The sequence below is a fragment of the Oncorhynchus tshawytscha genome, linkage group LG29, assembly GCF_018296145.1.
Source record: "Oncorhynchus tshawytscha isolate Ot180627B linkage group LG29, Otsh_v2.0, whole genome shotgun sequence".
Classification (NCBI taxonomy): Eukaryota; Metazoa; Chordata; class Actinopteri; order Salmoniformes; family Salmonidae; genus Oncorhynchus; species Oncorhynchus tshawytscha.
Window position 1 is genome coordinate 10,180,543 of NC_056457.1, and position 22,098 is coordinate 10,202,640.

General features: G+C 44.8%; 1 protein-coding gene across 1 annotated transcript; it reads right to left on the reverse strand.

The window, feature by feature from the left end:
- Nucleotides 1-5,593: 5,593 nt before the first annotated feature.
- LOC112227589 (transmembrane protein 236) lies at nt 5,594-16,148 on the reverse strand. Its single transcript, XM_024392386.2, has 4 exons — nt 15,862-16,148; nt 15,441-15,513; nt 13,228-13,351; nt 5,594-6,885 (listed from the first exon to the last, which is right to left on the reverse strand). The coding sequence occupies exons 1-4, from the start codon at nt 16,131-16,133 to the stop codon at nt 6,194-6,196; spliced, it is 1,161 nt and encodes a 386-aa protein (XP_024248154.1). The 5' UTR covers nt 16,134-16,148; the 3' UTR covers nt 5,594-6,193.
- Nucleotides 16,149-22,098: the final 5,950 nt, after the last annotated feature.

Sequence of the window (22,098 nt, forward strand, 5' to 3'; positions counted from 1 at the left end):
ACAACATTTTCCCACAATGTACTATAATTGACAGCATGCTGCCCTAAAACAAGTATTTTATTGTTGATAATACCCCCAAAATGACTTTTTAAATGACAGTTTCCATTTAAGTGTACATCTCAAAACCATGTATGCAAGAAACCTTGACCTGGTGCACACATATTTCTCTTTCCTCAGTTTGATTGAAGGCCTCAATCTGTCTTTTTGCCTTGTGACTGATTCCTTCTAGAAAGAAAGAAAGAAGCCACGACACAGCTAGCTACTAGTTTAAAGCAGTGAAAGATCTAATTATTTCAAAGGTTGAATGTATAGGCTACATTTATGAGAATAATACATGGAGCTTATCAAGCTCGAAGACGATACACTCATTTATCACTCAATAAATTGTTATGAGTGAGTGCACCAGAAGTATCTTTACAGGGTGTTGATGCACCCTCTTCCCAACGCAGCCTCTTCCAACACCACGGTCAGAGATGGGCAGTATTTCTGTTACATGTATTTGTATTACACTGGGCTGAACTACACTCAATGTTTTTTGTAACAAGGTACTTTTGAGAGCTGTAATTTGCATTTTCACCATTTTGTGGCCCCCTTTCACCCTGCATTTGTATCAGAAGTCTGATGACACTGGTGTGATAAGAGAGTCTGCTTAATGAACTAAATATAAATGTACATGTAAAAATTGGCAATTGCAAAGCATGCTGAGTATTATTTTAATGAGCTCCGCCGCAAAACAATGTTTTGTCTTGAAGGGTAACAGGTTTTTCTAAATTAGCAGGTTTAGGGAATATGGTGTAATTGCAGACTGCAATTTGGGGCGTTTATTGATGTGGGTTTTCCCTGATATTAGGAAATGCCCATTGATACCTGCCATTGGTCAGTTCCGGTGTGACGAGACTGATGGTTTCTCGAGACAGAAGATTTGTTTTCCTAGCAGGTTAGGATATCAGGTTAGGTAAATTCAAGTCAAATCAAATTGTATTTGTCACATGCGCCGAACACAACACCTTACAGTGAAATGCTTACTTACAAGCCCTTAACCTACAATGCAGTTTTAAGAAAAGAAGTGTTAAGTAAAAAATGGATAAATGAAAAATTAAAGAAACACGAAAATAACAGTAGCGAGGCTATATACAGGGGGTACCGGTACAGAGTCAATGTGCGGGAGCACAGGTTAGTCAAGGTAATTGAGATAATATGTAGATGCAGGTAGAGTTAAAGTGACTATGCATAGATAATAAACAGAGTTGCAGCAGCGTAAAAGAGAGGGGGGACAAAGCAAATAGTCTGTCTAGCCATTTGATTAGCTGTTCAGGAGTCATATGGCTTGGGGGTAGTAGCTGTTAAGAAGCCTGTTGGACCTAGATTTGGCGCTCCGGTAACACTTGCCGTGTGGTAGCAAAGAGAACAGTCTATGACTAGTGTGGCTGGAGTCTGACACCGCCTGGTATAGAGGTCATGGATAGCAGGAAGCTTGGCCCCGGTGATGTACTGGGCCATACGCGCTACCCTCTGTAGTGCCTGACGGTCGGAGGCCGGGCAGTTTCCATACCAGGCAGTGATGCAACCAGTCAGGATGCTCTCGATGGTGCATCTGTAAAACATTTTGAGGATCTGAGGACCCATGCCATTTTGAGGCAGAATAGGTTTGAGGCGGAATAGGTTTTGTCTTGCCCACTTCACTACTGTCTTGGTGTGCTTGGACCATGTTAGTTGTTGGTGATGTGGACACCAAGGAACTTGAAAAACTCAACCTGCTCCACTACAGCCCCGTCAATGAGAATGGGGGAGTGTTCAGTCCTCCTTTTCCTGTTGTCCACAATCATGTCCTTTGTCTTGATCACATTGAGGGAGAGGTTGTTGTCCTTGCACCACATGGTCAGGTGTGACCTCCTCCCTATAGGCTGTCTCATCGTTCTCGTTGATCAGGCCTACCACTGTTGTGTCATCTGCAAATTTAATGATGGTGTTGGAGTCGTGCCTGGCCATGCAGTCATGAGTGAACAGGGAGTACTGGAGGGGACTGTGCCTAATAACCTTAGTGTTCTTGGGCACAGGGACTATGGTGGTCTCCTTGAAACGTGTTGGTATTCCAGACTCAGTCTGGAACAGGTTGAAAATGTCAGTGAAGACACTTTCCAGTTGGTCAGCGGATGCTCGGAGTATATGTCCTGGTAATACGTCTGGCCCTGCGGCCTTGTGAATGTTGACCTTTTTAAAGGTCTTACTCACATCAGCTACAGAGAGTGTGATCACACAGTCGTCCAGAACCGCTGATGCTCTCATACATTCTTCAGTGTTGCTTGCCTTGAAGCGAGCATAGAAGTAATTTAGTTTGTCTGGTAGGCTCGTGTCACTGGGCAGCTCGCAGCTGTCCTTCCCTTTGTAGTCTGTAATAGTTTGCAAGCCGTGCCACATCCGACGAGCGTCGGAGCCAGTGTAGTACAATTCAATCTAAGTCCTGTATTGACGCTTTGCCTGTTTGATGGTTCGTCGGAGGGCATAGCGGGATACCTTACAAGCTTCCGGGTTAGAGTCCTTGAAAGCGGCAGCTCTACACTTTAGCTCTACCATCACATATCACAGTCATAGCAAGTAAAAGGTTTTTGTAACCATTACTGAGAATGTTGTTGCTGTTCAGGCCGGCTACTTGCAAATGTATTTTAGTATTTCAAAATACAAGCATTGTATAGTTTACATTGATAGAATGATATTTATTGTATTTTGTAATTCAATTTTGTAATTGTGTTTGGTCATTTTTGCCCATCCCATCCCTGTAAGGGAAGGGTAAAAGTGATGTTTTACTTTGATGTCAAGTCAGTTCATATTGTTGCTACCTTAGCTGTTGTGCTAGCTAACATGCTACTGAACAGTGCCACTAGCATAATGACATATTAGCACTAGCATATTATTGATTTTAGCTAAAATACAGAAATGTATTCACCAAAAAATGTGCTTAGGCAAATCATTATCAATTGTGCAAAATCATATAAGGGAACATTTTCATCAGACAGGACATTTGAAAGATACAGTAGGAGGCAGTTTGCACCAAAAGTGTTTGGTGTGTGTTTTATCACACTGCCCACATCATACTCACTGTATGCCGAAAAAAGGCCCTTGAGGTAGATGATACGTGACGAGAGCAGACAAGAGAAATGTGTAAACAATGGAATTGAAGTGATTTAGTGGCCAACTGTTTTGGGAAATTACACTGTAAAGATGTCAGATCAGCCAAGTGAATAAGGCCACGGTAGCCCCAAATTAAATAACTTTTGCTGACTTGGTGGCAGGGAAGTGAGAAGGATAGGAGAGGGATGGAGGAGAGGGATGGGGGGAAGGATGGGGGAGGGGGAAGGGGAGAGGGATGGGGGAGAAGGATGGGGGAGGGATGGGGGAGAAGGATGGGGGAGGGATGGGGGGGAGAAGGATGGGGGATGGGGGAGGGATGGGGGAGGGATGGGGGATGGGGAGGGATGGGGGGAGGGATGGGGGAGAAGGATGTGGGAGGGATGGGGGAGAAGGATAGGAGAGGATGGGGGAGAAGGATAGGAGAGGGATGGGGGAGAAGGATGGGGGAGGGATGGGGAGGGGGGGAGAAGGATAGGAGAGGGATGGGTGGGATGGGGGAGAGGGATGGGGGAGAAGGATAGGAGAGGGATGGGGGAGAAGGATAGGGATGGGAAGGATGGGGGAGAAGGGAGGGATGGGGGAGAAGGAGAGGGGGGAGAGGGATGGGGGGGAGAAGGATAGGAGAGGGATGGGGAGAAGGATGGGGGAGGGATGGGAGAGGGATGGGGAGAGGGATGGGGGAGAAGGATAGGAGAGGGATGGGGGAGAAGGATGGGGGAGGGAGGAGAGGGATGGGAGAGGGATGGGGAGGGGAGAGGGATGGGGGAGGGATGGGGGAGAAGGATGGGGAGAGGGATGGGGAGAAGGATGGGGGGGGAGGGATGGGGGAGAAGGATAGGAGAGGGATGGGGGAGGGATGGGGGAGAAGGATGGGGGAGAGGGATGGGGGAGGGAAGGATGGGGGAGGGATGGGGGAGAGGGATGGGGAGAAGGATGGGGGATGGGGGGGATGGGGGGGGATGGGGGAGGATGGGGAGGGATGGGAGAAGGATGGGGGAGAAGGATAGGGAGAGGGATGGGGGGGAGAAGGATGGGGGAGAAGGATGGGAAGGATGGGGGAGGGATGGGGAGGGATGGGGGAGAAGGATAGGAGAGGGATGGGGGAGAAGGATGGGGGAGGGATGGGGAGGGATGGGGAGGGATGGGGGAGAAGGATAGGAGAGGGATGGGGGAGGGGATGGGGAGAGGATGGGGGAGGGATGGGGGAGAAGGATAGGAGAGGGATGGGGAGAAGGATAGGGGGGGGGGGAGAAGGATAGGAGGGGGAGGGATGGGGGAGAAGGATAGGAGAGGGATGGGGGAGAGGGATGGGGGAGGGATGGGGAGGATAGGATGGGGAGGGATAGGGGGGGAGAGGGATGGGGGAGAAGGATAGGAGAGGGATGGGGGGGATGGGGGAGGGATGGGGGGGGGGGAGAAGGATAGGAGAGGGATGGGGGGAGGATGGGGGAGGGAAGGATGGGGGAGGGATGGGGAGAAGGATGGGGAGAAGGATGGGGGAGGAGGAGAGGGATAGGGAGGGATGGGGGGGATGGGGGAGAAGGATGGGGGAGGATGGGGGGGGGAGAAGGATAGGAGAGGGATGGGGGAGAAGGATAGGAGAGGGATGGGGGGAGGGATGGGGAGAAGGATAGGAGACGGATGGGGAGAAGGATGGGGGGAAGGATAGAGAGGATGGGGGAGGGATGGGGGGGGAGAAGGATAGGAGAGGGATGGGGGAGAAGGATGGGGGAGAAGGATAGGAGAGGGATGGGGAGAAGGATGGGGGAGGGATGGGGGAGGGATGGGGGAGAAGGATAGGAGGGATGGGGAGGGATGGGGGGGGAGAAGGATGGGGGAAGGATGGGGGGGGAAGGATGGGGGAGGGATACGAGGGGGAGAAGGATGGGGGAGGGATAGGGGGGAGAAGGATGGGGGAGAGGGATAGGGGGGAGAAGGATGGGAGAGGGATGGGGGAGAAGGATAGAGGGATGGGGGAGGGATGGGGGAGAAGGATGGGGGAGGGATGGGGAGAAGGATGGGGGAGAAATGGGCAGGCTCTTCTCCTCTACCACACAGACTGCTGATGTTGTGGATTGGTGGGACAATAACCACTCAGGAGGAATTGTGAGGGCACGGATGGTTCTCCAGAAAAGAGTGGACAGAAGAAGGGAGGATATCCTGCTTCCTGCCAGGGGAAGTGAGGGGAGGCCAGAGCGTGCAGACCCATTGTGGAAAGCCCAACATGGAACCCTGTCACCCTGCACCATCATAGGCTGAACGAGGCTGGGGAGGGCCTGAAAAAAATAACACAATCATGCACCATCATGTACTAACATACAGAGAAATACACGAACAGAATGTAAACACACATGTAAATGTAGTCATACACAGTCCATGCTCATGTGAAATCATGTCCTGAAACAGATTTCTTTCCCTTTTTCTTTATTATTTTTACCCCCCAAAATATGTTTCATTTGTACAAACTCACGCTTTGTTTTTGTGGATAATATCATAACCTAGCAAAGAAAATACATCTGGGATGTATAACGACATTGATGTATATTCTTACACATTCACTGCACTTAGTAATAGAATAGAAAAATCATATATTCTCTGTTATAAAATCTGTAGGAAGTGACATGACAGGTTTTTTACATTCTCAAAAGTGCCATAGTTCAGGTTGGGGGCAAGGGGAATTGGAGGGTAAAAAAATCCCACTTGAACAAGGAGGAAATAAGATAACACTGAGACATCACATAGTCCTCTGACAGTTAATGTCCTCCCTCCCCTTTACGGGAACACATTACCGAAGAGTTCCCTTTTAACTTGAAAAAAGCACCACAATGTCGTCCTGTCCCTCCTTTCATCAGAATCATCATTATGAAATGGATCCATCTGTCTTGGCTGTGGTGCACACAGTAATGCTCTCCAATTCTTTTCATGTTCTCCATAACATCCTATTGTCATCGCTGTGTGAGCCTGTTCTTGTTTTTGTCTTCCTTTGGTTTGGTGACTCCTTTGTCTCTGTCATAAAGTCTATCACAGTCCATAGTTTTTTCTCATACGTGGCCGGCAGCTCACATCAGAACATCCTCTCGGTGTTGAAGACCCTCAGCTTGGTCATGAAGTTGAAGTAGATGAAGGCCAGACAAACAAGCAAGTTCTTCATCAGGTAGAGGAGTGGCGTTACAAAGCCGAAGAAGGCAATGAGGCCGATACGCACAAACAGGAAAGGCAGATCCTGCAGGGCCACGCCCAGCAACGACAGCAGGGGACTGTGGGGCATGACTACCAGCCGCAGGCACGACAGGTAGCTGAAGATGTAGATAGGGAACACCCAGCCCGAGTAGTAGACCGCCGGGTGCCCTGCCACCCTCACCATCTCCACTGTGTCCATCCAGAACAGAAAGCTGTCCACAAACACTTCGGCTCGGGCATCGCTGGCACACAAGAAGCGCAACGCGCCTGTGTAGGCATATGGTGAGACGCCGTGGTCTGCGGACATGCTGGCCGAGCGCGAGCTCAGGCCTGACATGCTGAACTGTCTGCCTTGGTTACCTGGCATCCCCTGGAGTGTCCAATTGGCCTCTGATTGAGACCCCGCCCCGTTCTGGTCCTGCCCATTTGGACTACCAGGTTGCCCTGGTTGTGTAGGGTGCCTGGGCACACCTGGCATTACGGGTGCCGCAGGGTTTTCTGGGTTTACCGGTGTCACTGGGGTTACGTTCGTGAGGAGAGTGGAAGGGATCTCAGCATCTCGGGCCAATTCGTTAGCTGGATGGAAAGACAACAGCACATGGGTATGTTAGCCATGTCATAACAACCCAGATCAGAACATCTCATTATGGCACAGAACCATGGAGCACACCACGTCATTTCAACGTGGACAATTGGGTAATATTTGGTTGAGACGTTGATAGATAAGTTTACAACCTACATTCACTCCCTCAAGAAAACAGCCAAAAGTTTGTTGAATACCAAATGTGTTATCACTATGCTTTCAACCGTCTAAAAGCACAGGCAAATTTTTATGGAAAAACCGTGTCTGATTTTTGGTTTAGTTGTCACTGAAATGTTTTATCACTGCACTTTCAACCATTTTTTCAACAATGTTCAATTGGGAATACGTCAGATATTTTTTATTTTATTTTATTTTTTACGTTCATGTGTTACCACTGCGCTTTATCTTATCGCACAACCAAATGCCCTGGATTGCAGTACTTTAAAAGTACATACACTATTCATAGTGCAAGTGATCAATGCTCTTTGAAATTCTTTATTGTAGCAATTGTGAAGATCTCCACAGAACTGTGACCTTTGCATGCTATCTTGATTATGCACCCTTTCTAAGATTACATAGGAGGACATTATAGTTACAGTAACTTCAAAATGTGGCCATGGATGTGTTACTCTTCAGGCCATTTACTGTATTAGAAAAGTAATTATTGAATTGTGTTTGGTTGACAATGCAACCAAATATCAACATTTAAAAGGAGATGTGTCTACTTCTTGGATAGTTTCATCTGGCTTAATCCTCTTCTTTAACTTTCATTTTTTTTGGTAGAGTTGCAGACGTGAATCCAACATATCATTTGTTAACACGTAAACAGGCTATCGACTCTATTGCAAAAGTGATATTGAATTGTGTTTTGTTTGTCAACACAACCAAATATCAACATTTGAAGGAGATGTGTCTTCTGCTTGGGTAGTTCTTTGCCACCGATTTAATCAATTATATGTTGGATTCGGTCTCCATCTCAACCAAAGAATAGGATAAAAATCCAATCACAACTTTGCTGAGAGAGATGGGTTTATTTGCAGAGCAATTTAGTTGAGAGATTCCTGTTGACATATCAGTGCAACGTAATGTAAAGTGTGACCTAGGTTATTCTGACTTTTTTTCATGAAGCCCACATATTCTCAACCATTTGAGAGCTTTTCACACAGCCTCATCATTATTAGACTCACAATCTAACACTTGATTTTCTACAGTAGCCAACTATGGAAGGTTTGTTTGAATTTGGTAATGTTTATATATATATATATTATTTTTTTAACTAATCTCACTTCTGATGAAGTCTCAGTCTCACTGTGATTAGTAGATTCCCAAATGACCTCACGATTGCCCACTTCCTTATTTCTTTCCTCTGAATTGTCATGATTGTGAAACAGGGACATCCTTTTTTCTAGTAATTATCTTTTGAGTAAGCAAAATTAGTCAGAAATGTTGTTGTAGCTTAGCTATGAATGTGTGCTTGAGAGAAATGCCTCCCTTCAGAGTGTTGTTCTGATACTCTCACTGAAAGTGTTTTATATATTTATACACTTTATATTAATAGCGCAAATATGAAAATATATTTTGACTCATAAACTTGTTTATACATAGAAAATTGTCTGCTATTTACTCTTTTGCAAAAGTGATATAGTATTGTGTTTGATTGTCTATGCAACAACAGCTCAACATTAGAAGGTTATGTACACTACATTACCAAAAGTATGTGGACACCTGCTCGTCGAACATCTCATTCCGAAATCATGAGCATTAATATGGAGTTGTTCCACCTTTTGCTGCCTAACAGCCTCCCCTATTCTGGGAAGGCTTTCCACTAGATGTTGCAACACTGCTGGGACTTGCTTCCATTCAGCCACGAAAGCATTAGTGAGGTCGGGCACTGATGTTGGGCAATCAAGTCTGGCTTGCAGTCGGTGTTCCAATTAATCTCAAAGGTGTTTGATGGGGTTGAAGTCAGGGCTCTGTGCAGGTCAGTCAAGTTCTTCCACACTGATCTCAACAAACCATTTCTGTATGGACCTCGCTTTTTTGCACAAATTTGTCATTGTATGTTGTACTGTTAAGATTTCCCTCTACTAGAACTAAGGGACCTAAACCAAACCATAAAACATAGAATTGGCACTATGCATTGGGGCATCCGCCAAACCCATCCGCCTGGGAGATTCATCACTCCAGAGAACACATTTCCACTGCTCCAGAGTCCAATGGTGGTGAGCTTTACACCACTTCAGCCAACTCTTGGCATTGCGCATGGTGATCTTAGGCTTGTGTGTGGCTGCTTGTCCATGGAAACCCATTTCATGAAACTCCCAACGAAACCGTTATTGTGCTGACATTGCTTCCAGAGGCAGTTTGGAACTTGGTAGTGAATGTTGCAACCAAGGACAGAGGATTTTTACGTGCTACACGCTACAGCACTCGTCGGTCTCCGAGCCGTTGTTGAGCCTAAACATTTCCACTTTACACCTTTCAGCAATGGGTGTGGCTGAAATAGCCAAATCCACTCATTTGAAGGTGTGTTAACATACTTTTGTATATACTGTAACGTTTATGTTCTGTTTGGATAGATCCATCTGTGCCAATGACTTAGACTGGCTTTTATTCCAATTTGTCTAGAAATTAATCAGTTATATGTTGGATCTCAACCAAAAATCTGAAAGAATGTCACGTCCTGATCTGTTTCACATGTCCTTGTGATTGTCTCCACCCCCTCCAGGTGTCGCTTATTTCCCCCAGTGTATTTTTCTGTGTGTTTCCTGTCTCTCTGTGCCAGTTCGCCTTGTCTGTTTTGAGTCAACCAGCGTGTTTTTCCCCGTGCTTTTGCTATTCCCTCTTCTGCTAGTCCTCCCGGTTTTGACCCTTGCCTGTTTTCTGGACTCCCTTCCCGCCTGCCTGACCAGTCTGCCTGCCGTGACCTCGAGCCTGCCTGCCACTCTCTACCTCCTGGACTCTGATCTGGTTTTGACCTTTTACCTGTCCATGACTATTCTCTTGCCTAAGCCTTTTGGAACTCATAAATATCAAACACTCAAACCATCTGCATCTGGGTCTGGCCCTGAGCCCTTATAAAGAAAGAATACGACTAAACAGCGCTAAATCAAATCAAACTTTAAATGCACTTTAAATCATTTTTATTTGATTTAGTCCTATTCTTCACTTAAATTTGTTTGAGATGGAGATGTGAATCCAAAATATTAATGACTCACGTGTAGATTACATTTGAAATCAACCAAAGCTTGAAACTCTATATTTACTTGAATCCTGGGTTGAATTGAAACAATATCTGTTCTATATATGCCTAAACAGTATTATTCATGATATACAGTATGATTAATAAAGTATGGTTTCATTTAATTTCATGTCATTAAACTTACTCTTTGAAATTACTTCAATAGCAACAGTGAATCTATAAACATTTTAAGTGGAGAATTCTCAATAATCATTCTCACGATAGCACATTTGTCGTAGCCAGTGTCAAATAGCTACGCTGGGCTTGGTTGAAACCCTGGATCGGAGACCAAAGGGCAGCTATAGATCAATTCTCCAGTAGGAGGTGCTGCCAAGCCTATTGCTTTTTTTTCTGATAGTGGATATAAATAACATTGAAGATCTGACGTTGTTTCAAAAGGTACAAATTCAACGTTGTTTTATTATACAAGATTTGTCTATGTTGAAAATTGGTTAGCATTACATAATCCTAGGGTTGAAATTTCAACTTCAAAAAAGTTGGACTTTTTGCAAATCCAATGTACTTTAAAAACATAGATTCCACATCAAAATACATTGACAAATGACATTAGAACAACGTTGATTTAACCAGAGTCCAACAAAGTAGAACACAGCACAAACACAGGGATTTTCTCTCTGGGCTATGTAGGCACTATATTTGGCCAATAGCTTTTCTGATCAGTGGAAAAGGACAAACGTTTTGGATCTGGCCATTTCTTCAAATAAAGGGATTCCAAGGAAATGACAGCCACCCTTAGAACAACGTCATGATTTTTGCCAATTCGGCACTGTTACCAATAATCAGTTGGTGGGTCATACATAGCATTTCCTGTTCATTTCCTGAGATAGAGAACATATCCCCTGATAGTGTGAGTATTGTTGTCGTCATGATATTACACTACTGTTGGTCCCACTGCATGTGACAAGAGGTTGTGCTCAGTGGATCATGTATTGTTTGGTTGATTAGATGCAACAGCTGCTCAGCCTGGCCTCAGATCCATACAAAGCATACTACACGTATTTTTTGTACACCTACAAGACGTATGATATGTACTGATGGTCTAGTAACTTTAGACAGAAACGAAAGTAGGGAGGTTGGTCGGGAGGATGGACGAGCGTCTAGCAATCCAAAGGTTGCGTGTTCCACTCACGTCAGGGACAACTGTAGCTTTTAGCTAATCCTTCTCCTAACCCTTTCCCTAAACTTAACCAAGTTCTCCTAAACTTTTACATAGATTATCCTAACCTTTGTCATTAGTTCTCCTAACCACCAATGTAAATTCTCCCAGTAATTCTAATTTGTTGTTACAACGCAACAAGCAACATGGTCTCAGCGAAAGACGCATAATACTATGTCATCCAATTCATATGCTACTGTACAACCGAGCAAGAAGTATTATACTATACATCCTCTAATTTGTATGATATTGTAAGACTGCTATTCTATTCACAAAGTAAAGTAATATACACTATATATACAAAGGTATGTGGACGCCCCTTCAAATGAGTGGATTGGGCTATTTCAGCCACACACGGTTCTGATAGGTGTATAAAATCGAGCATACAGCCATGCAATCTCCGTAGACAATCATTGACAGTAGAATGGCCTTCCTGAAGAGCTCAGTGACTTTCAACATCGCACCGTCATGCAACAAGTCAGTTCGTCAAATTTCTGCCTTGCTAGAGATGCCTCGGTCAACTTCAAGTGCTGTTATTGTGAAGTGAAAATGTCTAGGAGCAACAACAACTCAGCTGTGAAGTGGTAGGCCACACAAGCTCACAAAACGGGACCGCAGAGTGCTGAAGCACTTAACTCGTAAAAAAGCATCTTTCCTCAGTTGCAACACTCACTACCAAGTTTAAAACTGCCTCTGGGCCTCCCGAGTGGCTCAGCAGTCTAAAGCACTGAATCGCAGTGCTAGCTGTGCCACTAGAGATTCTGGGTTCGAGTCCAGGCTCTGTCCTAGCTTGCCGCGACTGGGAGACCAGGAGGCGGCACACAATTGGCCCAATGTCATCTGGGTTAGGGAAGGCTTTGGCCGGCAGGGATGTCCTTGTCCCATCGCGCACTAGCAACTCCCGTGACGAGCCGGGCACAGTGCACGCTGACACAATATTTCCTCCGACACATTGGTGCAGCTGGCTTCCGGGTTAAGTGGGCATTGCGGCTGGGTTGGGTTGTGTTTTGGAGGACGCACGGCTCTCGACCTTCGCCTCTCCCAAGTCCGTACGGGAGTTGCAGCGATGGGACAAGACTGTAACTACCGATTGGATAACACAAAATTGGGGTGAAAAAGGGGTAAAAAAGACTAAAAGGTTAGCACAAGTACTGGAAATGCGTTCTCTGGAGTGATGAATCACGCTTCACCATCTGGCTGTCCAACAGACAAATCTGGGTTTGGCAGATACCAGGTGAACCCTACCTGCCCCAATGCATAGTGCCAACTGTAAAGTTTGTTGTAGGAGGAATAATGTTCTGCGGCTGTTTTTAGGCCCCTTAGTTCCGGTGAAGGGAAATCTCAATGCTATAGCATACAATTACATTCTAGACAATTATGTGCTTCAAACTTTGTGGCAACAGTTTGGGGAAAGCCCTTTCCTGTTTCAGCATGACAATGCCCCTGTGCACAAAGCAAGGTCCATTCAGAAAAGGTTTCTCGAGATCGGTGTGGAAGAACTTGACTGGCCTGCACAGAGCCCTGATCTCAAACCCATCAAACATATTTGGAATGAATTGGAACACAGAGACAGGCCTAATCGCCCAACATCAGTGCCGGATGTTCACTAATGCACTTATGGCTGAATGGAAGCAAGTTCCCGCAGAAGTTTTCCAACATCTAGTGGAAAGTCTTCCCAGAAGAGTGGAGGCTGTTATAGCAGCAAAAGGAGGACTAACTCCATATTAATGCAGATGATTTTGGAATGAGGTGTTCAAACGAGCAGGTGTCCACATACACTACATGACCAAAAGTATCTTTCTAAATGGAGGGAACTCATTTACATACCAAATCCAACGAATTGCCGTTAGACCAGGTTGAGTAGCTAGCCAATGTTCAATTAAAGTGTGTGTTTAACACAGAGCTTTGTATTCTCACCGTGTCCAGTGAGTCGACTGTGGCGGATCCTCTCCACAATATCGATGCAGATGAGAGAGAAGAGCACCAACGACACGGGGAGCTCTGCAAACGTATCCTGTCTTATACTGTTATTGATCTGCACCTGAGAGAAAACAATGATCAAAACCAATCAGTGATTCAAATCAGACTACAATGCTAGCCCTGATTGTGATCTAATGAAACCCTCATGTGCCAGTCAGGTACCAGCTTGACATCCCCTCCAAACCTTCTCCAAACACTACATACAACCCTATGAGTGCTTGACATTGAGTGTACAAAACATTAGGAACGCCTGCTCTTTCCAGGACATAGTTTTCACCTGGTCAGTCTATGATCCCTTATTGCTGTCACCTGTTAAATCTACTTCAGTCAGTGTAGATGAAGGGGCTGAGGTTAAAGAACGATTTTTGAGCCTTGAGACGATTGAGGCATGGATTGTGTATGTGTGCCATTCAGAGGGTGAATGGGCTAGATAAAATATTTAAGTGCCTTTGAAGGGGGTATGGTAGTAGGTGCCAGGCGCACTGGTTTGAGTATGTCAAGAACTGCAATGCTGATTGGGTTTTTCATGCTCAACAGTTTCCTGTGTGTATCAACAACAGTCCATCACCCAAAGGACATCCAGCCAACATGACTCAATTGTGGGAAGCATTGGAGTCAACATGGGCCAGCATCCCTGTGGAACGTGCCCTGATGAATTGAGGCTGTTCTGAAGGGAAAAAAAGAGTGTGCAACTTAATATTAGGAAGGTGTTCCTAATGTTTTGTGCACTCAGTGTATACCCTCTGTGACACTTGGTTAGTGAGCTAATCACTTAGCTCTGGTATGTACTCTACAGGACACGGAACAAAAGAGACTGGGCTGAATTTATGGCTCCTCTTATGTAAAAGAGAGCAGATAAACCAAGGACCTGAGTCACCCATGGACCTTTTGTAACCCTTAAAAAGTGCTTCATAGACAGCTAATAGGAGGTGGGCACATCACAGACAGGAAGTGGGAAAGTGCCAGACAGACAGCCAATGTGACCAGGGTGACTGGGGCAGGATGAGGAACTCAGCTGCTTATCAGTTGCTCCTTGGCCATAGGTCTGTAGATTGCTCCCCTGAGAACCCAACTGTTCCTCTGCTCTCATTACCTTTACCCCCTCCTCTCTCATAAGACCCCCGCTATGACTTTGCACTTCAAGGAACTTTCATAATGCTGTGGTGGTGCCATAATGGTGGAGTAGGTAGACTACAGTCGGCATTCTGCGTAGTAGGGTTTGATGTGCATAGAACCATCTAGACAAGGGATGGGCAACTTGATTGGGGTGGGGGCCCACAAAAAAACAGAGCACATCATGAGGGGCCGCAGTGGCTCTTCGGTCTGCCCAGTGGCTAATGGGCCCCCCTGCGAGCAAAACATTTTAGCGGCACATCTTAAAAAGATAAATTCCTGCAATTATGCACATTTTGTCATGGGGCAGAGAGATAATGTTGCCGTTTTAAAGCAATTTTGCTGCAATTCTAAACATTTTGACACAGGGCGGAAAGAAGATTTTGCAATTTTATAACTAATTTCATGCAATTCTACACATTTTGCCAGAAGGTGTAAGCAAATGTTTGCCAATTTTAATATGATAACTGATGATCAAAGGGCCCCATCCCGGTAGATAATTCAACCATGCTTTCTAAAAGTTTAGATAGCTAGCCACTAGATTAATTTACCAATAAATAAATCAAAATAGCTGACATGGGCTAATTGAGTGACTGCTGATGCACAACCAAATTTCTAAATTGCACGTTGTGTATTCTATTGTTCTAACTGGTCCGCGGGCCTACAAAATGGGGTTGGGGGGGGCTGCCAGTTACCCATCCCTGATCTAGACATACAGTAGAATGACATAGAAGTGGAGTAGTACAATCCAGACATTGACGTCTACTTGTTTTCATCATTCCTCGACTCCAATCAGGGACGGATTTAGACTTGGTACATCAGGTGAGTGGACTCTCGGGCAGCTCAATGGCATTAATCTATTAAGCAGCTACTGGGGGGAGGAGGAACTGAAAACTAGCAGTACTGCAGACCTCAAGGCCTGGAAGTGAATACCTCTGACTTAGAAGGTAACCAACAGGTCGAGTGTCAATGGTCAAACATAGACACACAGATGAGAATTAACAAATGATGGATACTACTGGGGTCACATGGTTTACCTCTGAGCTGGCGATGAGAAAGGCAAAGCAGGGTAATGTGGAAAGGATCATATAGACCAGGGCCACCGGCCTCCTGAGAGAGAGAGAGAGAGAGAGAGAGAGAGAGAGAGAGAGAGAGAAAATGAGATAGATGAAGGAGGGATAGTTTGAGTTATAGGCTAGAGGTTTTCAAAAATTAAAATATTGATGCATTTGGAAATGTACGTATACTGCAAAAACAATTGCAAGCCCTTCGAGAATCGGACACAGCACAGCTACCGGTCAGGTTCACGCCAGAAAGACCCGACAGCCATTACTACACCCCAAGGCTCTGTTCCAGAAAACACTGTGCTGTTATATCACAGCTACAGCTCCTAGCTCCTAGCTTAGACAGTGGATTCCCAACTAGGCCACAGACCAGACAGGCCAGACAGACACTTACCACTTCTTCCTCCCGACAAGAAACTTCTTATTCGTGAACACCATGTACTTCATGGGCACCCAGACAAGCAGGGCAGCAGAGGTGACATAGGCGATGGAGGAGGCCACGGTGAGCCAGTAGGCGGTGCTTGCGTCGCCGGGTGGCTGCGCCACGCTTTTGACCCGCGCTACAATGAGGGCGAACCTCTGCATGACGATGAAGAGCGGCACGCACAGGCCTGCGAACTGCAGCACCTCGCACAGGGCGAACTTCAGCGTCCTCCCCGAGGCCATGCTGTGGCAGCCCCTGTGCTGGGGGCACTGAAAAAAAAGAGGGAGGGAGGGATAGAGGTGCCTGTTGTCGCAGTGAAGCGACCCCTGTCCCTCTGAGGGCTGGTTAGGCCTTGGCCCGCTGCATTGTCTGTGTCCACTAGCATTTTCCACACGCTACAACCCTCACTGCTCTGCCGTTTGCTTACACTGCACTAGGCATTGTGTACCTATATCGGCGCCAGCGGGACGGTGTGATGTGGCTGCCCCTCTAACCTCTTTATGGAGGATACAAAACAAATTGTCTCGCTCTCTCTGGCCCTTCAAGGATATTATTTTTCAGAAAGAGGCTGAAGCCTTGGAAGAGATGTGAAACCAAAAGGAAAAGGTCTATGGAGCAGAATCATATGGAATAATATAATGATAACACCATACATGTCCAGTCCCATGTTAAATTAGCAGAGAGAAAGAGAGCTCTTCATGCTTTGGCTGTCCTGTGCTTTGCATGTTCATTCATGCCATGACTACACATTCCCATCTTGTGGTACTCTGCAACACTCTGCCAGCAGTGTGACACAACACAGTGTTGGGCTGCAACCAAAAGCCATAAAAACATCAATCTCAAGAAGTGTGTTCTCTGATACTGTAAAAGAGATGTAGAGATGATGTATCCCCTTCCAGGCCAGACCGAAGTGAGTGTAGGGGAGACAGGAAGAGAACAAGCACAAGGGAAGGAGTGAGTAATAGAGAGCGGGGATGAAGAGAGAGGTGTAAGAGAGGAAAAGAGAGGGAGAGAGTCAACTTTGAAGACAAGCTCGATCAAGTGTTACTGAAGAGAAATGGAATGATGTTAGTCTTGAATTATTTGATCTTATTTGTACTGACATGTATGTGATCAGTTACACAGTACATACACACAAAATTAGGTCACACGGCGTTGTGCCGTGAGGTGTTGCTTTATATGTTTTTTTTGAAACCAGGTTTTCTGTTCACTTACGCTATATAAGATGGAAGGGAGTTCCATGCACTCATTTGTTCTGGACCTGGGGACTGTGAATGGCGATTAGTAAATGACAAATAAAATCATAATAAAGAGTAACTCTATCTGACTGATATACAAGAAGCTATGAGAACGATAATCCGACGGGCACTCTGTTGTGAACCTAACCATGCAAGTTTACCTACAATAATGAGATGTATTTATGCGCACTGACTCCCTGCCTCCAGGGTCCTCCCCTACATATAGTCTGCTCTGGGCAGACGTTGAGATTACCGTCTAACACAAACATCGTGCTTGGATCAAATGGCAAATATGACTAGGCTCCCAATTGCATCTACAAGCATCAGGTTACTCTCCAGTGACCCTTTACTGGTGGTGAGGTATTCGCTTGTTGTGTGACGACACACTGCTCGAAGCATGCCACAACATACCTCCTTCCAATTCAGTACTGCTTAAATACAAATACACTGTATCAATCAATAGTTAATAACCTCTCTGGTTGTATTCTGCTGAGCTTACATGCTGGCGATCAAGTTCTGATGTTAATGAGTCGTTCCACCAATTCGGTGCCTTTTGGGAAGTGTACTTGGTCCCTACAAAATGTGATTTCACCTGTTCAAGTCCATAAAAAAACATACTTTCCCACCTCAAGAGGGTAGCCCTTTCCTGCAATCAAATGACCTAGTGGCCTCATGGGTAGAATATTATAAATATTTTGGATAATTTCATAATTAATAAACATTATTTATTTAAAAAACAATGAAAATCTTGTGTTTCTATGTCAAACAGTTGTGTTATATTTCAGTCTGTGATGTGTATAAAGTGTAATATTGGGATGCGAACTCCAAATGTAAACTATAGAGTATCTGACATGGTACAGGTGTCTTCTTTTATAAAGCCCATAACCGTGTGTGAAGTTTATACTTTTGTTTCAAAGTATATTTGTTTAAGACTACCAAGAAACACTCTGTGTGACCCTGATTTAGCCCGCAGTAAAATGTTGAATAAAAACATGCAGTTTGGATTAAGAAATAATTTAGATATAATGGAGGCTTTAAGTGAGAGGTTTAATGCCTTCATATTCCTTAGGTTTTACCCTCCAAACTCATGTTCACTATATAAATAAGCCTGTTTAACATTATCTGGTTTGCTATTTCAAAATAAACAATATATTATTTTTTCACATTACTTTAAAAAAGATTCTCATGGAGCCAGTAGAGTCATTAACAGATATGTAAACTGCGATATCACTAGGGAATAAATCAGAGTAATTTTTCCGTAGATGGACAGGTAGATTTCTAAAGATTTTCCATCCCTGTCCACGGTTTCAAGATCCTATTTATTTTGCTAAGTTTACTATGAAAGTTAATAGTTTCAAGAGCATTAGTCTTTTCCGGGATGTGTACACCAAGCACATCAACTTCCCCATCCACCCATTTAATCAGGAGACCACATGGCAATTTAAAGTTTGTATCTTTTGCATACCCAATCTGTAATATATAGTACAGTTATCATAGTTGGGTTTTAGTCCAGAGAAACTGGAAAAATTATCCAGGTCCTCCATAAGGCCCTTCAAGGTTGAGTATTTAGGACCCAAGACAAACTTGTATCATCGGAGTATATTGATACTTTTGTCTCAACCACTCATTTTTATCCCCTCAATGTTATCATTGGATCTGATTTTTACCTGTAACAATGGCCATAGAAATAGGTATGGTGACAGAGGGCAACCTTGTTATACACCTCTAAGTAATCGTTATTTATTATGTTACATAAAGTAACAGGGTTGACTGTAACAGGGTTGATTATTTCATCTGCAATCAGCTATAAATCCCCTTGTGACAGGGGGAAAGGAAGTTTGCTGTGTGCAACTGGGAGTGACAATTGAATGCAATTGTTAAATTGTTAAAAATTTCTAGCCTGTCTATCTTTTGGTAACAGGGTTTACACGCAAGGTTTCCCACCAAAAAACACTGGTACATTTCTGAAACACTTACACCCAGTTCACCTGCTTTTACACTATGATTTGACTATTAGTTCAATGTTTCTCTTGTAAAAAAAAAGCTTTTAAAAGGAATAGTTTCACCAAAAAAATGAGACCTTAAAATGAGACACAGACATAAATGAGTCACTAATCAGATTAAACAAATAACAATCTTCAGAAATGACTTTGTTAAAGCAACAAAATAACTAGGGCTTTTCAATGATGGTGAAAACTTGGAGAAATGTTGGGGTTAAGTGGGTTAAAATCTTCCTCGAAATCACAGAGGGTGCACTGAGGGACCTGTCAAAATGTTACATTTTGGCACTTTAGCAAGTATTTATTCATACATAAAATATGATTTATTCAATTCTCCATATGGTCCACATAAAATGGCATTTAATTTAAAAGGATCCACCCCTTTTTTTTACATTTTTGCCTAAAATAACATACCCAAATCTAACTGCCTGTAACTCAGGACCTAAAGCAAGAATATGCATATTCTTGATACGATTTGAAATGAAACACTTTGAAATGTGTGGAAATGTGAAATGAATGTTGGAGAATATAACACATTAGATCATATTTGAAATGCAAGAGAAAGGTGATAATGTATTATTCCAGCCCAGTTGCAATTTAGATTTTGGCCACTAGATGGCAGCAGTGTATGTGCAACGTTTTAGACTGATCCAATGAACCATTGCATTTTGGTTCAAAATGTGGATCAAGACTGCCCAAATGTGCATAATTTGTTTATTAATAACTTTTCAAGTTCATAACTGTGCACTTTCCTCAAACAAGAGCATGGTATTATTTCACTGTAATAACTACTGTAAATTGGACAGTGCAGTTGGATTAACAAGAATTTAAGCTTTCTGCCATTGTCAGATATGGCTTTGTCCTGGGAAATGTTCTTGTTACTTACAACATCATGCTAATCGCATTAGCCTACGTTAGCTCAACCATCCCGCAGGGGACCCACCGATCCTGTAGAAGTTTTAAGCCACAATAGGTAACTTTTTGGGACACTGGACCAAATACACATAGAAATGTCATACTCTAACTTCCACGATTCATGCAAGACCCTCCCCCGCCCTCCTTTCGGAAAATCTGACCTCGATTCCATTTTGCTCCTATAGGCAGAAACTCAAACAGGTTGTACCCGTGACAAGGATTATTCAACGCTGGTATGACCAATCGGAATCCACGCTTCAAGATTGTTTTGATCATGTGGACTGGGACATGTTCCAGTTAGCCTCAGAGATTAATAGTGATTTATAGGCTGATTCGGTGAGTCCTTTTATAAGGAAGTGCATAGGAAATGTTGTACCCACTGTGAACTATTAAAACCTACCCTAACCAGAAACCGTGGATAGATGACAGCATTCACACGGAACTGAAAGCACGAACCACCACATTTAACCATGGAAAGGTGACTGGGAATATGGGCGAATAAAAACAGTGTAGTTATTCCCTGCGCAAGGCAATCAAACAAGCGAAATGTCAGTATAGGGACAAAGTGGAGTTGCAATTCAATGGCTCAGACATGAGACGTATGTGGCAGGGTTTACAGACAATCACGGACTACAAAAAGAAAACCAGTCACGTCACGGACACTGACGTCTTGCTTCCAGACAAACTGAACACCTTCTTTGCCCGCTTTGAGGATAATACAGTGGCCAGCTACCAAGGACTGTGGGCTCTCCTTCTCCATGGCCGACGTGAGTAAGACATTTAAACGTGTTAACCCTCGCAAGGCTGCCGGCCCAGACGGCATGCCTAGCTGCATCCTCAGAGCATGTGCAGACCAGCTGGTGGGTGTGTTTACGGTGTGTTTACGGACATATATATCTCTCCCAAACTCAGTCTGTTGTCCACACATGCTTCAAGATGGCCACCATTGTTCCTGTACCCAAGAAGGCAAAGGTAACTAAACTAAATGACTATCGCCCTGTAGCACTCACTTCTGTCATTATGCAGTGCTTTTAGAGACTAGACAAGGATCATATCACCTCCACTTTACCTGTCACCCTAGACCCACTTCAATTTGCATACCGCCCCAATAGGTCCACAGACGATGCAATCACCATCCCATCTGGACAAGAGGAATACCTATGTAAGAATGCTGTTCATTGACTACAGCTCAGCATTCACCATAGTACCCTCCAAGCTTGATGTCCTGGGTCTCAACCCCGCCTGTGGATCCTGGACTTCCTGATGGGTCTCCTCCAGGTGGTGAAGGAAGGAAACAACATCTCCACTTCGCTGAACCTCAACATTGGGGCCCCACAAGGGTGTGTGCCCAGCCCCCTCCTGTACTTCCTGTTCACCCATGACTGCGTGGCCATGCACGCCTCCAACTCAATCATCAAGTTGGCAGATGACACAACAGTAGTAGGCTTGATCACCACCAACGACGAGACAGTCTATAGGAAGGAGGTGAGGGCACTCAGAGTGTGGTGTCAGGAAAACAACCTCTCACTCAACATCAACAAAACAAAGGAGATGATCGTGGACTTCAGGAAACAGCTGAGGGAGCCCCCCCCTATCTACATCGACGGGACAACATTGGAGAAGGTAGAAAGCTTTAAGTTCCTAGGTGTACACATCACTGACAAACTGAAATGGTCCACCCACACAGACAGTTTGGTGAAGAAGGCGCAACAGTGCCTCTTCAACCTCAGGAGGCTGAAGAAATGTAGCTTGTCACCTAAAACCCACAAACCTTTACAGATGCACAATTGAGAGCATCCTGTCGGGCTGTATCACCACCTGGTATGGCAACTGCACCACCCACAACCGCAGGGCTCTCCACAGGGTGGTGCAGTCTTCACAATGCATCACAAGGGGGCAAACTACCTGCCCTCCAGGACACCTACAGCACCCAATGTCACAGGAAGGCCAAAAAGATCATCAAGGGCAACAACCACCCAAGCCACTGCCTGTTTACCCGGCGACCATCCAGAAGGCGAGGTCAGTACAGGTGCATCAAAGCCGGGACCAAAAGA

Bases quoted from the DNA above. Each gene is read 5' to 3' on its own strand.
- LOC112227589 (XM_024392386.2), bottom strand. From the start codon at position 16,133: ATGGCCTCGGGGAGGACGCTGAAGTTCGCCCTGTGCGAGGTGCTGCAG. The intron at 15,514-15,861 runs GTAAGTGTCTGT...TCTCTCTCTCAG, and splicing joins CTTGTCGGGAGGAAGAAGTG to GAGGCCGGTGGCCCTGGTCT. The intron at 13,352-15,440 runs GTAAACCATGTG...GTTTTCTCTCAG, and splicing joins TTCTCATCGCCAGCTCAGAG to GTGCAGATCAATAACAGTAT.